Consider the following 16,050-nt stretch of genomic DNA (forward strand, 5'->3'; position numbering starts at 1 on the left):
ATTGCTAATATAGTGGAGCTTTTGGGGAGAGCAGGGCATGTTCCTAAGCAGGTCCAAGACGGCCTGAGAAAGCAGGGAAAAGAGACTGGCTTAGGATTTTATTATGGTTAAAGGGTGGGGCCAGGGCGAGAGTTTGTTTATGAAGGGTGCAGGGCTTGTGTGATTGGCAGGTCCTGCTGGTGGAACGCAGGGAGCATCCGAGGCTTTCCTATCAGTTTTCCAAGAAGTGGGGCAGAAGTGGAAAGGGGGGAGGGGAGAGGTTGGACTAGGGGAGGCCACTTTCTCCTGCAGGTGGGATTTGCCAGGGGTGCGGGTTTGACTCTGTCCTGTAGGAAGGAGGCTGCAGCGGCCATGCTGACCTTGCAAAGTGTGTTTCCATGACCCAAGACAGGATCTTTGTCTCGAGCTCCGTGAAAGCTTCTCTTTTCAGGAGAGTGCAGAATGCATCCAGCAAATGCCCTTCTGATTGTGTGGGACTGAGGAGGGAATTTTCTTGCATCACAGTTCATAAATGGGCAATTGATGTCCATTATGCAAGGTCCAGAGATTCCAGGAAACATGAAGAAAGTTTCTAAAGCCTTTACAGTGAAGAAGGCCCAAGGAGGCAGGGGGCAGTAGTGGGAGAGCCTTTTGTTTTGCAATTTGGACAGACTCTAGAGCCTTTTGTTATAGAAGGTCCCATTCAAGGTGGGCTGATTTGTAAGTAGCAACATAAATAGGCTTTAGTAAAATTTGTCAGCAAGGAATATGTTGCCTTCTGAATCCAGGAAGGCCTGAAAGATGCTGGGTTTGTTTTAACACTGTGAATGCTGAGGGTTAGCAACTACTTCTTGATAGTGTTAGGGATGGAGTGATCCTTGTCTTACCGAGTCATTTTCTGGAATTTACCTGAGGGGGCGGGTTCCCGTACTATGTCTGGGGCAATGCCCATCCCTCTGCTGTGAGCTTGTTTGTGAATGTTTGCACTTGACTAAGTGTATCAGCTGACTCTCCTTGGAGGAAGATGTCACAGTGCGATGTAATGCTTGGTCCTGGAGGAAGCTGGATGAAGTTTAGACCTTGCTGCGAAAATCGTGTGTGATGGCAAGGCTTTGAAGGACTCAACCATGGGTAGCCAGGTGAGGATGTATTGTGTCCTTCAAAGGTGAAGGCAAACGGAAAACTGTGCCTGAGAGGCTGTTGAAATAGGAACTGAAGAGAACTCATTAACCAAATCTGTAACAGCAAAATGTATACCAAAGGCCGATTGGATGGAGTCAATCATTTTAATGATATTGAGTTCAGAGACCTCACCTAACCACAGTGTTCCGGTTACAGTAATCTACTGTGAGATGCCATTCATTCTTCTAGGTTTAAGAAAAGGCCAAATTTGGCTGTTAATAGAGGTACAGTGGCCATTATCACCCTTTTTCTAAATAGGTTTTTAACAATCCTTAAAGGGGAAGTTCCATGGAGTCCCTTTTTCCCAAGTTAATTGCATGTATGGAAGACTTAATTTTACTTTAATACTCTTTTGGTCAGCGTATCCATGGCACTATAGGATATTTTAGGGCAGTGGACACTGTGGCAATGGGAAATTTAGGCAAGGCAGTAGTAGTTCTGGTGTTTAAGGTGAAGCACAGATACTTCTGTTTCATATTTTGCAACTCTTTTATGACTGAAGAAAGTGCTTTGTTTAAATTTAGTAGGATCCCCTAGTTTAACTGTAATCTGAGTCCAGAATTGATTGAAGTCATGAAAGTTTGGCAATCAGTGCATTTCAATATATTTTAAAGTTAATTCAAAACCTACATCATAGTGCCATGAAAGTCAATCAGTTTCCTTTTATCTTTTTGCTGTGTAAATTCTTTTAGTAAAACTTGGGTTCCCAGTTAGTCAAAGCGTGGACCTCTGTTTCAGGTTTTGTTTCCGTCTCCTAGATCAGTTTTTTTATTTGTTTGTTGTTGGTGTTGCCATTGGGTATACCTCAGTGGGAAGAAGGTCCGCTCCATGCCACTCATATTTCTTCTTTCAGACGCCTCAAATGAGTACCTTAAAGATTAGGTTCTCCTCCAAGTCAATGATTGCTTTATATGGTTTAAGGAAACCAGGTTGATGCTGGGTTTGAGTTAACTCCTTGGCTGTGTCATGGAGTGGGTGGGGCATAGGTATTTTTTTCTGAAATCCTAAGGGTAAAGAGCTTTGTTGTTGGCAGAGGAATAGGCAGGAGCATTAGCAAAGGCAGTTTATAGTATCCTGGTTTTAGCCGTCTCCTTTCAAGAGTGTGGCCTAGGCATGCTGCATAGTAACGGCTTTCCTCCACCCAAGAGGTCACCCAGCTCTTCATGTTGCAAAGGATATCGGTCTTTCTCCTAAGCACTGTGCAGAAAGGGCCAGGGCCTCACTGAGCCCCACACCCTGGGCCCAATGTCAGTAGCAGTATATGTAGGAATGAAGACATGTGACTTGCAGATGGGTCCAGGTCAAGACACATGACTATGGCCCTTTGAGGGAGGGCTCCAAGTCCATACCCCTGTCCTAAATGTCAAATAGTGAAACTTCTGATGTAGGTTAGTTAAATCCATAACAGAAGCTTGAGAGAGGACTTGGCAGTTGCAGCACGGAGTAGCACAGCCCAAAGCACAGCTTAGCCAGCAGGCAGCAGGGCTAGTTAGCAAGCCAAAGCAAGAGAGCAAACACCCCCCGGGTGGTGGTTATCATCTAGACGTGTTTGCTGTGTCAGCTGTTATGGTCACCCTGAAGAGGAGAGATGAGAGCCCCCAGCCAATTTTTGCTTCAGGTATGAAGCTTTTTGTTTGTTTGTTGTTTTTGTTGCCATGGCATATACATCACTTGATCCAAAAAGGTATGAAACGGCTTATCACTCATGTAATGTGGCCACCTTGGGGGAGCAGACAGATTTCTAAGCAGCTCAAAGATGGGTTGAGAGAGCAGGGAAAGGAGAATGAGCTGGGATTTTGTTATGGTTCGGAGTGGGGCTTGGATGAGAGTCTCTGTGGGCATGGGTCAGAGCTTGAGTGTTTTGATATCACCAAGAGGGGAAGCATCTGAGCTTTCTTACCAGCTTTCCCAGATGTGGGGCAGGAGACGGGGGGAGAGGGGGTTGCTGAAAAACTGTCATCAACATCAGAACGTCCAAAATGTGAGTTCATGCTATAGTGCAACAGGATCAGCGGTGTCTTGGGTGTGCTGGGGTGCAGGTTCGATCAAAGATCCACTGCAGGTCACAACTGCAGCTAGGATCTGATCCCTGACCAGGGAACTCCATTTGCCACAGGGTGGCCAAAAGAGAAAACAACAACAAAACACATAAAAAATGGAATCAGACTCTGTATTACAAGAGCGTAGGAAAGAGCTGCATGTATATTTGAGTGACCTGTCTCAGTATTTGAGCTATGCTTGTTTATGAGGAAATGTTGGGTGTATCATTTTTATGTAAATGCTTTTATTTGTGTTAAAAACCTATCTTGCTCTCTTTTTTTAATCCTTAAGTTTTATGTTATCTGATATAGAAATTTAATAATACTGATTTACTAGGTCTATTATTAGCCTTGCAGACTTTAATTACTACTGTATAAAATAAGTCCAGTTCAGAATCGTGAATCCCATCTGAATCTTATTGTGTTCTCATACAGAATTCATCTAGGAAGTTAGTCAACCGGAATGGGCATGAGCAAATGAGCTTCTCATTTTGGACAGTCATTATAATTTATGGCTTATCTATGACCACAATATGTAAATAGTTATTAAAAGGTCAAATGTAAAACTCAGCCAGGGGGCCATTTAGTGAGAATTCTCATGAGTGTTCTCTTTTTCAATTACAGGGATGAACTTGGCCAGCTCTGGCCTTCTAGTTTCAAGGTGTGGTTTGGCATCATTCTCCTAGAAGTTGTCTATTGGCATGGATCTTGTATTATATCACATTGAATTTATTATTTTAAATTGTCTTGTACACATAGGATATAAATTCGATGAAGGCAGGAGTTCTTGTTGTTGTTTAGTATATTGCTGTATCCCCAGTACCTAGAACAATGCAATAATAGCTACTGAATAAATACTTGTAACTGAGTTCCTTGATACAAAGTACTTTTTGCCTCTGTGATAAATAAAAATAGTTAACTGTAATTTTGGTAATTATAAGCTTGATTTCAATTTCAGAATCATGGTATCCCTCAAACACAGAGTACTGTGGTGATTTTTCAGAAGATAATTCATGGAAAGTACTTTTGGGGGGTGCTTGTTCAAATTTAAATACATTAAGACAGGTCGGAAGGAATCATAGGTAAAGCAATTTGTTGAGCTTCTAGAAGCACATTTGTTAATTATGTTTATGTGCGCATGTTATGAAGGATATAGAAATCTCATATGAGCCCGAAGCCGGGATGTGTGTTATATATAGTCAGTCTTCAAGGGACTAAATATGTAAGATTCTTACGTTAGATTCTCTTTTCAGGGAATGACATGATCTTCTTAACGGTAATTTTTTTTATTATAGTTGATTCTTAATGGTTTCTTAGTTTCCATTTTCTCATATAATTTGAAGTATTGTGCAGCAGCTAAGAATAAAGAATATGGATTCAATTGTCGAGGTTGAATTCTAGTTTGACACAAATATGTGCCTTTGGACAGTTACTTACCTTCTCTTTGACTTCTGATCTGTATATTGTGACTAAAAGGAGTACCTATCTCAGGGTTATTGTGAGAAGTGCAGGAGATAATGCATTATAGTTAGCATAGTTTGGGGCACATAGGATAAGCGTTCAGTAAAATTTAGCAGTTACTCAATTTTGGTGATAACTGAAATATATTGTTATAGTAGCATGTGCTTTCTTCTTCTGTAGCCTCATTTTAAAACACAATTTATTCCTTCACGTAACCTATATCATCTCTTAATTTCCCAATTCCAAATTTTCAAGAAAAAATCTGGAGTTGACTCAGATCACAGCTGTGAGCCAGAACACAGGAGACTTTATGTAGCTCTCTGTCCTGGGTCAGCCCAGTCCAATCAGCCGTGGTGGTGGAGGGTGGCTCAGAAGGCACACAGTTTGGCTGCTTAGACGGTTGGGGCTATGGGCCCAAGGACCAACGTCAGTCATTCAGGAGCACATACACAATTGGACCTACTACAAATACACATGCATATGCACTGCTCACTTTTAAATAATTGTCTGGATCTACAAGCAAATACTATGTCGTATCGGTTAAACCTTTTTTTTTTAACGGAAGTTATAATAAGTCAATGATGTAAAATCTATTTGTACAGTTGGTTTACTTTAAAAAATTGTGTTTGCTTATGTGTTTTCCCCACATTTGGGAATACTTAATCCATTTGATTTTTTAAAGTATTTCAAAATTGACATAATATGTATACTAGTAGTGGTTATTTGAAACTTAATTGGAAATACTTTTATTTTATAAAAGGAATTCACTGACATACAGATTTTAACAAATAAAAAGCAAAATAGAAAAGGATTAAATGTGGCTTAAGATAAACGGGGTATAGATATATTAGATTTGCTTTGCCCGGTCAGGCTAACGTTGTTGTCTTTAACTGATGGGTTCGTGCTGAAATGCATTTCGAGGGCAATTTTATTGTTTGCACTTTGCAGCTACATATTTCCATGTATGTGTAGCTTAGTCTAACAGTCCTTAGTATCAGGCCTATCTACTTTATTTTGGATTAAAATTTTCTCAGGACGAGTAAAGAATATCTTTTTGTATGCTTTACTAGTTTTATTCATCTGGATACTATATTGCTGATTTTAATTATCCAGTCCAGATATATGTGTGTGAAAAAACACATAAAAGTCGTCTTTAACGCAGGATGTTATGAAAATAATGACAAAATTTGTTGAGAATATCAAACCATTTTCCTAATGAGATCAACATATAATTGAATAACAAGGAAGTAACGGATTCCGCTAGTAATTTCCAGTTCTGCCCTATTAAGGAGCCATTGATAATTTTTAACCATTGACCTGAGAAAGTCTTTGTGTTGGATCTGGTTGTACCTTTCCTGGGTACCACATAGCTTTTGTTCTGTACAATCTCTGCTCTGCGAAGATCTCTCTTTCTTGCTCTTGTTTGGTTAAGCAGAAAGGAATTTAGAGGGCATTAGGTAGTTCTTAGATCTTCTGGATGACCAATCGGAGGACCAGTCAAGAACCAAGGGTGATGAGCATAGGCAAGAGCCCAAAGAAAGAAATGATTTTGGACTCTGATGCCTCTGGTTACTTGCTGCTGCTGCCCACTCCCATTACCCATTGCTGCCAAGCAGTCATCTCCACCTGACCTATAGTTTTAAATTACTTCCTCAAGATGGAGAAGTCTTGGGCAGTCACATCTGGCTGACTGTGCTTAGGTCATTGACCACATTCTGTTGTACAGAAGGCAGAGAAAGGGAATATTCTTCCTCTTTCCACTTTAGTAGGAGAAGGCTGGACCCTGATTCCCGCCTATGTTGGGATTCCTCACACAGTGAAGGGTTTTTCTTACTGGTCTGCCAAAGCTATAAATGTGAGCTGTACCACCTTATGAAGCCTTAGTCTTTGCTTAGGCAACAGGCAAAGGCACATACTTTGCTTGATTTAGGGCATGATTTTTGAGTGCTGAATTTTCCTTATTAATTCGCCCTAAATGGCTTTTTAATGCTGTAGTTAAACCTACTAAACCTGGAAGCTGTATTTGGTCTTCTAAGAAGAGTGAGAAGGAACATTTCAGTGGGAAAGACATTCTTTCTCCTTGGAATGCACATGAAAATCATGGGAACTAATTTTAAATAGAATAAAAATAAACTCATGCACTTATATACTATATGTCTTTGCATTTCTTGGTATGAGGAATCAGTGGAAATTTGAATCTTATTGAAGGATAGCTTCTCTTCAACTTATGGAACCCAGCAACTAAAAACTAATAAGTTGAGTTAAAGTACTTTTCAAAGGGTATTGCAACCATAAAATCATGATATATTTTTACTTAAAAGTAGTTTTATTACCATGTAGATTCTTATAGATTGGCTTATGTTAACCTAGAGCTCTGCAAAGTACACAACTAGGTTAGACTTAACTGCTCATCCTCAGTGCTCAGCACAAGGATTGGCACAGAGATACAACCCAATAAATATTTGTTCATTGCATAATGAATGAAAAATTTTAACATACAAATTGCCATTTGAATATTGAATTAATCTGTTAAAATAACAGCTGTCCAAAAAAGACAATCCTGGCACTCATATGGAACAACAAAGATTCTGGATAACCAAAGAAATCTTGAGAAAAAGAACAACAAAACTGGAGGCCTCATGCTTCCCGATGGAATGGAATGCAGCTGTCCTCATTCCATTTGTATCCAAGGCATTAGAAAAAGGATCCTAGGTTGTGTTTTGCAGAATGTAAATTGAATGGTATTTCTCAGACTTGGAACTCTGAATATCTAGAAGTCTGAAAAAAAAACCCATATGTATGTATATGTGTGTGTATATATACACATACATATGTATACATAGTCTGAAATATTCTCTTCTAGTAAATCGAAAGTACAGATAAAAGTTTCCATTTGAAAATTTCTTCCTAATGAAAGAAATTCTTTAGCATACCGTTGAATTCTGCTAAAATGTCAGTGAAGCAAGAAGAAAAATTATCCCACTTTAATAAAAGCTTTCAATGAGGTAAAAATTACTGAACCGATAATTTCTCTTGTTCTTCATTTTCTTACAATAACCGAGAGAACCCAGAGAAGCAAGTATATTAAGATATTCCCAGAATTTAGGTAACAACTCTCATTTTTCTGTCTTCCATTATTATTATTTTTTTAATTTTTTTGTCTTTTTCTAGGGCCGCACCTGCGGCATATGTAGGTTCCCAGGCTAGGGGTTGAATCGGAGCTGTAGCCACCGGCCTACATCACAGCCACAGCAACGTGGCTTCTAAGCCACGTCTGCAACCTACATCACAGCTCACGGCAACGCCGGATCCTTAACCCACTGAGCAAGGCCAGGGATCGAACCCTTAACCTCATGGTTCCTAGTCAGATTCGTTAACCACTGAGCCATGACGGGAACTCCTGTCTTCCATTATTTTTAAACCTAAAGAGGGTTCTCATTTTTGTGGCTCTCTGTTTAACTGAAAGTAACTTAATCTTAGAGGATGAGACCAGAGAGCAGTGATTATTGCCCCTTATTCTTCTAATGTGTTCTCAGGAAATTGACCAAATTCATTCATTCAAAAATAATTATATATGATGTGCTAATTTTCCTTCTAGATGTTGGGGATACTTCCTGGTGGTGAGACAATGAATAATTAAACAAATTAAAATGTAATTTCATTTAGCTTTATATTTGCACAAGAGAGGAAAGTATATAAGGGTAAGGTGGGAAGTGTATTGGGGAGAGTGGAGTTGCAGTTCTTGAAGGAAAGATCTGAATAAGGAGAAAGAGGGAATTGTGTGAAGACATAGGAAGAGAGTTCCAGGAAGAGGGAAGAGCCAGGGCAAAAACTTAAATGATAGGGGGGGGATTTTCCTAATGGTTCATCTCTTGTCAGGTCACTCTTGAAGGAGATTCCTGGTAACTTATTAACAGGGTGATATTATGTGAGCTTCATTCTTATTGGCTACTTTGGATATTAAGACCCCTGGTCCTAATGAGTGGTGTTAGGGAGGCGTATTAGTTTAGAATCACAGTTCTAAAAAGTGTAAATCTTGTACTAAAATTGGTAGATAAGAATGAGTGAACAGAGCAACATGCATATCAGGTTTATACATGTAATACCCATTTTTTTTCTGAATGAGTGTAGTTAAGGCAAGCTTCAAAGTATCTCCTACTGAGTTACTAACAAGGATGGGCTCATGTAGTTGAATTTGGAGTGATGTATTGGCAAGTCATTTTGGCTAAATTCCTCTATCTTTTCGACCCTGTCTTTTAAACTTGGCTCATGGGATAGTTCAGATAAAGTGAACTGTCTACAAATTCTTTAAATTTATCTGAAATAAATGCAAGTCCTTTGTGAGAAATAATAGTGTCTCATTATCCACATGTAGCAATGGACTGTCATTGATGTTCTGTATCATCAACTGTCACTAAATATGTAGGTCAGATTCTTTTGCAGCTTTTTCTAAATAATAATACCTATTATTATTCTGTATTTTTAGTGAAAATTACCTTTGCTCTCTAACATAACTCTGTATCTCAAAAAGAAACATACGAGTTGAGCATAACAGTTACTGATCATTTACTCTGTACCAGGCGTTGGATTACGCTTCTGATTAATTCCTAAGTCTGATCCTTCCCTTTTTTGTCCTCTAGCTGTAGGAAATGAGAATCCTTTTATATGCTGGGAAGGTGGTCCTCTGACTTTTGTTGCCCGATGAGTGATCACTCTCAGCTTTTCAGTGTTTTTCTCAGATGCACTGATACTCCCTAGTGTTAGTCTTATGATTCCATAGTACTTCTTAAAAAGTTCCGCAAACATTTTATTTTAGAAGCGTTTTAGATTTACAGAATGGCTGCAGAGATAGCTCAGAGAATTCCTGTAGCCCTCTGACTCAGTTCACTCTGTTTGTCAGCAGTTTACATCACCATGATGTATTTGTCATGTTTAGTCATTGTGTTTTCCTAGACGTCACTGGTTTATGACTAGTTTCTTAGACTTGCCTTATCCTCAGTCCTTGATATTTTTGAGGTATGCTGGTCAAGTTTTGTTTTTTTTTTTTCCCCCAGAATGTCTTCAATTTGGGTTTGTCCAGTGCTTCTCTCATGGTTAGACAGGAGTCAGAGGCTCTTGGGAGAAGATCACAAAGTTGAAGTGCGATTCCTGTCACACTGTATAAAAGGCGTATGCAGTCCACATGACTTCTCACGAATGACTTAATCTCCATCACTTCTTTGAGGTAGTGTTGGCCAGTTCTCTCCACTGTAAAGTTATTCTTTTTCCTCCCTCTTCCTCTGTACTTTCTGAGTATAATTCACTAAGGGTGCTTGTCCTGTTGGGAGGAAAATAGGGAGTGAGACGGTGGAGTGGAAGTTAAGTTTAATTTCCTAGATGGGGGAATATCAACATAAGTTATTTGGGACATTTACATAGAGAGATTCTTCTTTCCTATTTATTTATTTAATAATGTATTTATATCCATATGGACTCAAATAGTTTTTATATTTTGTGTTATAATCCAATATTAGATTATTTATTTTGTTGCTTGTTTCACATCTGGCCATTGGGAGCTTTTTCAGCTTGGCTCTTGCACCCTTTTGGCATTCCCTTACTCCTAGGACTTTTAATTATGATGTCCCATCAACCTCGCCAGTGTCTGAGATACAGCACCTGCTAGTGCTTTCCATCCATGGTCGCCACCTGTGAAAGTTATACTGCTTGTTCTGCAGTAGCTTATTATTAGTGATGGGATCATCCTTTTCGGACAGGTTATCCAGGTCCAAATTCCCATTTTAAGATTGGCTTCCTGAACCATTCCTGGTATCAACTTTTCTAGGTTGAATTCCTGGGAAACATATTCTGAGCCAGAGGTTGATTTGTTGGGGAGATGCTTTTAGGAAGACAGGTGGAAGGAAGTGGGGGAAACAGCTTGGGCAGAGCTGAAGCCCAACTGCAGTGTGGTGGCAGCAGAAGCTTCAGCTGATTCTATGGATGGCTGTGAAGTTGGGATGCCATACAGAGATGTCTCAAGTTAGGACAAAGGGTGTGTGTGTTGGCAGGTGGTGGGGGGTGCAAGCTGATTCATTGGGAGAGGGTGTAACATTGGGCAAACAGCTTCCTTTCACAGTGGTCCTTCTTGGCCAGGAGCTCAGCTGTTGTGCTCTCAGCAGGCAAAACTCCCAGTAGCTGGAGAATGAGTGGCTCCGTCCTGAAGGTGGAAGCTGGGCATTGCAACACGGCATCCACTGTAAATGAGAAATGTGCCTATTTTATTATCTATGCATATGGTCGGTGACTGCAACTTTTTACTGCCTTGTTTGCACCATAAGATAAATTAGCAGAGTGGCTTTTCTCTTCATTTCGAACTATTCCTATCAAGCCACTGACCTGTAAAATCCAGTGACATGCTGGATGGCATTTTCTTGAAGCAGTTTCTCAGGATTTTTATCTGCACACTCCCGTTTAGTTTAATCCCAGCCTGTTACCACATCTTGATTTTGCCTCACTGCTCCAAACTGGATTTTCTACATTTAGAGCCTTGTCCTGGAGTTTGAACTCTGACTGTTGCAGCCAGTTGGCATTTCCCAGTCCCTTTCTCTCATTGGTAGCTCCCGGCCGAGCTAGCTGAAGTCCGCTTTCCAGTGGAGGAAAGGGAGAAGTTCCCCAAACATGTTCATCCGAGAGGAAAGTGATACGAAAAATAACAGTGCTAATCCTCAGGCGTTCTCAAGCCTTGCCTTCTGAAATCCCTCATGTTGTGAGACAATTGAGACCCAACCGAATCTACTGAGCATATCGAAAGGTTATAGAGAGCCTGGAGATTGAGACGGACATAAATTGGGTAAAATAAACAAGAGGTGAGATGTTTGCCCTAATCCAAATATTAAAATGCTAGATGGAAATATCATAACCAACACAGTATATTAGGTTGAAAATGTCACTTGAAAAAACCTTAAGAAATGACTGTAACATTTTGAACTTGCTTTTCTAACTCTAAACACAAATAGAGTTCAATATATACATACATATTACTTTCTAAATTATGTGAGCAATATATGTAAGAGAAGAAAAGAAACTATTCCTCTGTCACTTTTCGTATGTTAATACCAAATAGAGTGTAAAGAAGATGCCTGACATCACTGCCCCTTCTCTGCTGCCTCTGCCAGTCCTCTTATCAAAAGTAAGAGCTGTTATTATTTTCAAAAAGAGTTGAACATGGTTCATTATTCTTATTTTCTTTTGAAATCATATTACGCCTGTAATGGTCTTGTATGTTTCCACGTTACCCATTATTTAATTAAAAAACATAGAAGTTCCGATGTTCATTGCAGCACTATTTGCAATAGCCAAAACGTGGAAACAACCTAAATGTCCATCGACAGAGGAGTGGATCCAGAAGATGTGGTACATATACACAATGGAATATTACTCAGCCATTAAAAAGAACGAAATACCAGCATTTTTAGCAACATGGATGGACCTAGAAATTATCATGCTAAGTGAAGTCAGCCATACAATGAGACACCAACATCCAATGCTTTCACTGACATGTGGAATCTGAAAAAAGGACAGACGGAACTTCTTTGCAGAACAGATGCTGACTCACAGACATTGAAAAACTTATGGTCTCCGGAGGAGACCGTTTGTGGGGGGTGATGTGCTTGGGTTATGGGATGGAAATCCTGTGAAATTGGATTGTTATGATCATTATATAACTATAGATGTGAGAAATTCATTTGAGTAATAAAATTAAAAACCCATAGAAGTTCCACTTTGCTTTTTTGTTTTTATTTACTGTGGATGAATCATTTGGTATAAGTAGCTCTTATAAGTGATGCCGAAATACAGGTCAGCTTTCTAATGGCTTTTGTTGAACTTGATTTTTTGTTGTTGTTTTAATATTCACCTAATCATGAAATATCATAGATGAAATTAAACCAAGCTAAATTTATATGGCATAACATTTTATTTTGTCAAGCGTCATATTGAAATGCCTTTTGATTTGTTTGCACATTATTTTAAATTTTAAATGATTTTTATTTTTTTCCATCATAGCTGGTTTACAGTGTTCTGTCAGTTTTCTACTGTACCGCAAGGTGACCCAGTCACACATACACACTTTTTTTTTTTTTTTTTTTTTTTTGTCTTTGCTATTTCTTGGGCCGCTCCCGCGGCATATGGAGTTTCCCAGGCTAGGGGTCTAATCGGAGCTGTAGCTGCCAGCCTACGCCAGAGCCACAGCAATGCAGGATCCGAGCCGCATCTGTAACCTACACCACAGCTCACGGCAACGCAGGATCGTTAACCCACTGAGCAAGGGCAGGGATCGAACCCGCAACCTCATGGTTCCTAGTCAGATTCGTTAACCACTGAGCCATGATGGGAACTCCACATACACACTTTTTTAACAAGCAGTTTTATTGACATTTCTGTTTTAAAATAGGTTTAAAAAAATAGGTTTTAAAATAGGTTTCTAAGTGCAATTTAGCATGTCATAATTTACTTAGATTGAATGTGGAGAAAATTTCTAAACATAAGCTTTGCAAAAGTGTGTGCAGTTTTATGTTGTAGAATTAGGTGATACATTGTTGTTCATATACATTTTTCTAAAAAAATATTATGAAAAGCACTTATCAGAGAGCTTTGTCTGTAGATAATTTTCCATAGATGTTTATTGCTTTCTCCTTACTTCATTTCATAATCCACAGTTTGCTTTGGTTTACACTAGCAGGAAAGTAAAATAATTTGAATGCAAGAATATTAATATTCTACTTGATGAATAGGTAGTATTTTTTCTATAAAATAATTACCTGAAGAAAAACGTCTTCAAATTGTCTATTGATTTAGTTATCATTAAAGAAATGACCTTCTTCTAAAAGGCTGAGGATTACTTGGTTGAACATGCTGCAAGCTTTTTAATAACCACAAAACCATAGTAACTCTGTATTTCCTAACATAATTGGAAATATATTGGACACATTATTCTTATAGGAAATATTCGTTTAAAATATCCACTGTAACTAGGGTAAAAGAATACATTGAGGGAACATTTGCCTTTATATGAATTTATGGCTTTTTCTTCTAGAAGCACTGAGTCATGATAGGAGTTTGGGTTGGCAGTATTCCAGGTATCCTTTTTTTCCTTCGTTCTGTCAAGTGTTGACTAATATAAAGAAACCCTTATGCTGCTAAATGAAATGAGTACCTGTTTACATTTGTGATTCCTTCAGTTTCTGCTTTACTTTAGCATTTAAAAAGGATGTGTGCTAATTATGCATATGAAGTGAGGGGCTCGTCAGAGAAATCTGTCCTGCAAAGCAGGAGGTGGGAAGAAGCCGGTGAAGGAGACAGTGAGAATGGCTGTAGTTTTACATGTGTGCTTGTCAAGTACAAGAGTAGGAAGAGGAACGTGGAGGGGACAGAAAGATGGATGAAGAAGAAGACAGGGTGGTAAACCTCGTATCTGGAGCTTGTCTAGTGAACAACAGGTCCCTACAAGAAGCGTTGGCTTGAAGCCCTGGAAAAAGCTGCTTCCATGTACAGCCTCCTCTGTACTTATCTCTTCTTCAGAGTTTATGGTTAATTATTTTTACAAATCATTTCCCTCTTGCCCTCTTCACTCCAATTTCGTTGCTAAGTGACTGGAAGATAGAGTGACCTCTGAATGTATTCTTCTCATTATATTGTTAGATTTTTCTGCATCACTTAAGGGACGGATTTGTTCCTTGTAAGTTCAACACCTCTCAAGGATTCAAGTTGACATCTCACCTAATTAATAGCCCCTATTGGCCTAGTTATTCTGGGGACGCATAATTAAAGCAATAATGCTACGTGTTCAGTGGAATTAAGATTTCATTTTGCCTCTTAAAGTAATTGCCCAGAGGTTCATTGCTTTTTCTGGCTTATTATTATGCTTGTCTATGTTAAAATAAACATATTTTTATAAGTCCATCCTTTGAAACACTGAAAAGTTACTCTAATAGAAAAATTTGAACCTTGAGGATTTAAAAATAAACCCGTATGTATGTACAGTATTTTAATTTAATGTTAATTCCTTAATGGTACTAATTTTGACCTTTTATCATTGAATTGTTCACTTTTATACCGGAGTCCCCGCTGTAGCACCTGACGTATACTGGATACGGGATATATCCATATATTTTTCATTGACTTCATGTGATGAGAACATGAATTTTCTTTTTAAAATAAAGTTAATTTTAAAATGGTTGTGCATATCATAGGTAATTCTGACTAAAAATCAAAACAAAAATACAGACACTATTTCTGCTTTTACTCTTTGGAACTTGTATGTTTTTATCCCCATAGTGTGAAATGTTTACTTAGCTATTGAATTGTATATATAGAAACACATAGTTAGCATTTACTATTAAAAGGCACTATACTCCGTGCCTTACAAATACTATCTTATTACTATGAAGTCTTTTAGGAAAAAATACCATCTTTTCCGTACTATCTTATTACTATGAAGTCATTTAGAAAAAAATACCATCTTTTCCGTCAGGTAAACTATTTAGAAAAAAAAGACCATATGTGATTCACACGTGTACACACACACAAACCTAGACATTCAGTGGGTGTGTGGCGCATGCAGCTGTTAGATACTGAGTGTTCTGGGTGTAGGATGCTGGTGTGGTGGTGGAAGGTACATAGGGTTTCTCACGGTAACCAAGGAGCTGAGTTTTGTACCTCTGGGTATTTAGATGGAAAAATGTCACGAGAAATGTTGAAGAAAAAGATCATAACTAGGAAAAGAATGGTGGTTTATACACCTCATTTGCACAAAATACCTTTTGTGATGGAGAATGAGATCTGAAGCAACAGTGTCTGTTAAACACATCAGAACCTATTCCAGAAATATTTTATTAGTTTTGAAAGTTATAAATGTGATGAAAAAATTCTGTTTCTCTGTGTAATTGTGTACAGGATATTTGAAAAAAATAAGTAAAACGTTTGTGTCTCGGTGCAGGCACCATGTAGGTAAATTTTAGGAGCAATTAGAAGAGAAAAAAATCAGTTCCTGACAGGCCTTTGCTAATATATCTAAAATGTTTGCTGCCAACATTTGAGAAATCTAATCTGTGTTTACTGCATTGCATTTGGGACATTTGCATTAGAGTCCTTATTACCTTGCTGATGAGATACATGAATTTGGAAAGTTTCCTAACCATTTACCATTAAGCCTCAAGTTTCTCATCTGTGAAAAGAAGTTGCTTAGATGTTTGCTGTATTTTCTTTCAGTTCAAAAACTTTGCATCTGTTATGTTTTTCCTTTTTAAAAAGATGTAGTCTTCTTTGGAAAATGGAAAATACATAAAGCACAAAGAGATAAATAAGGGCACATTTCTACTTATAAAACTGTACTCATATCTATTTAGTTTTTAAA

At 38.5% G+C, this 16,050-nt stretch overlaps 1 protein-coding gene across 38 annotated transcripts in view; it reads left to right on the top strand.

The window, feature by feature from the left end:
* MAPK10 (mitogen-activated protein kinase 10) overlaps positions 1-16,050 on the top strand; it is a 454,812-nt gene that overhangs the window by 285,490 nt on the left and 153,272 nt on the right. For 9 of the 38 annotated variants that reach the window (XM_084973655.1, XM_021100777.2, XM_021100773.2 and 6 more), the window contains one exon: positions 9,716-9,885. The exons of 21 other annotated variants lie outside the window; for them this stretch is intronic. Coding sequence is in view for 6 of the 17 variants with exons in the window: in XM_013979064.3 (XP_013834518.2) it covers positions 2,750-2,779 (30 nt within the window). In the remaining 11 variants the exon portion in view is untranslated. Of the gene's footprint in view, positions 1-2,552; positions 2,780-9,715; positions 9,886-16,050 lie in introns of those variants that run through there. 8 more of the 38 variants (XM_013979064.3, XM_021100768.2, XM_084973653.1 and 5 more) reach the window with 2 other exon arrangements.

The sequence above is a fragment of the Sus scrofa genome, chromosome 8 (assembly GCF_054392235.1).
Source record: "Sus scrofa isolate SSC_HxYL_T2T_F1_AM1 chromosome 8, Sscrofa_HxYL_maternal_Yorkshire_Landrace_v2.0, whole genome shotgun sequence".
Taxonomy (NCBI): domain Eukaryota; kingdom Metazoa; phylum Chordata; class Mammalia; order Artiodactyla; family Suidae; genus Sus; species Sus scrofa.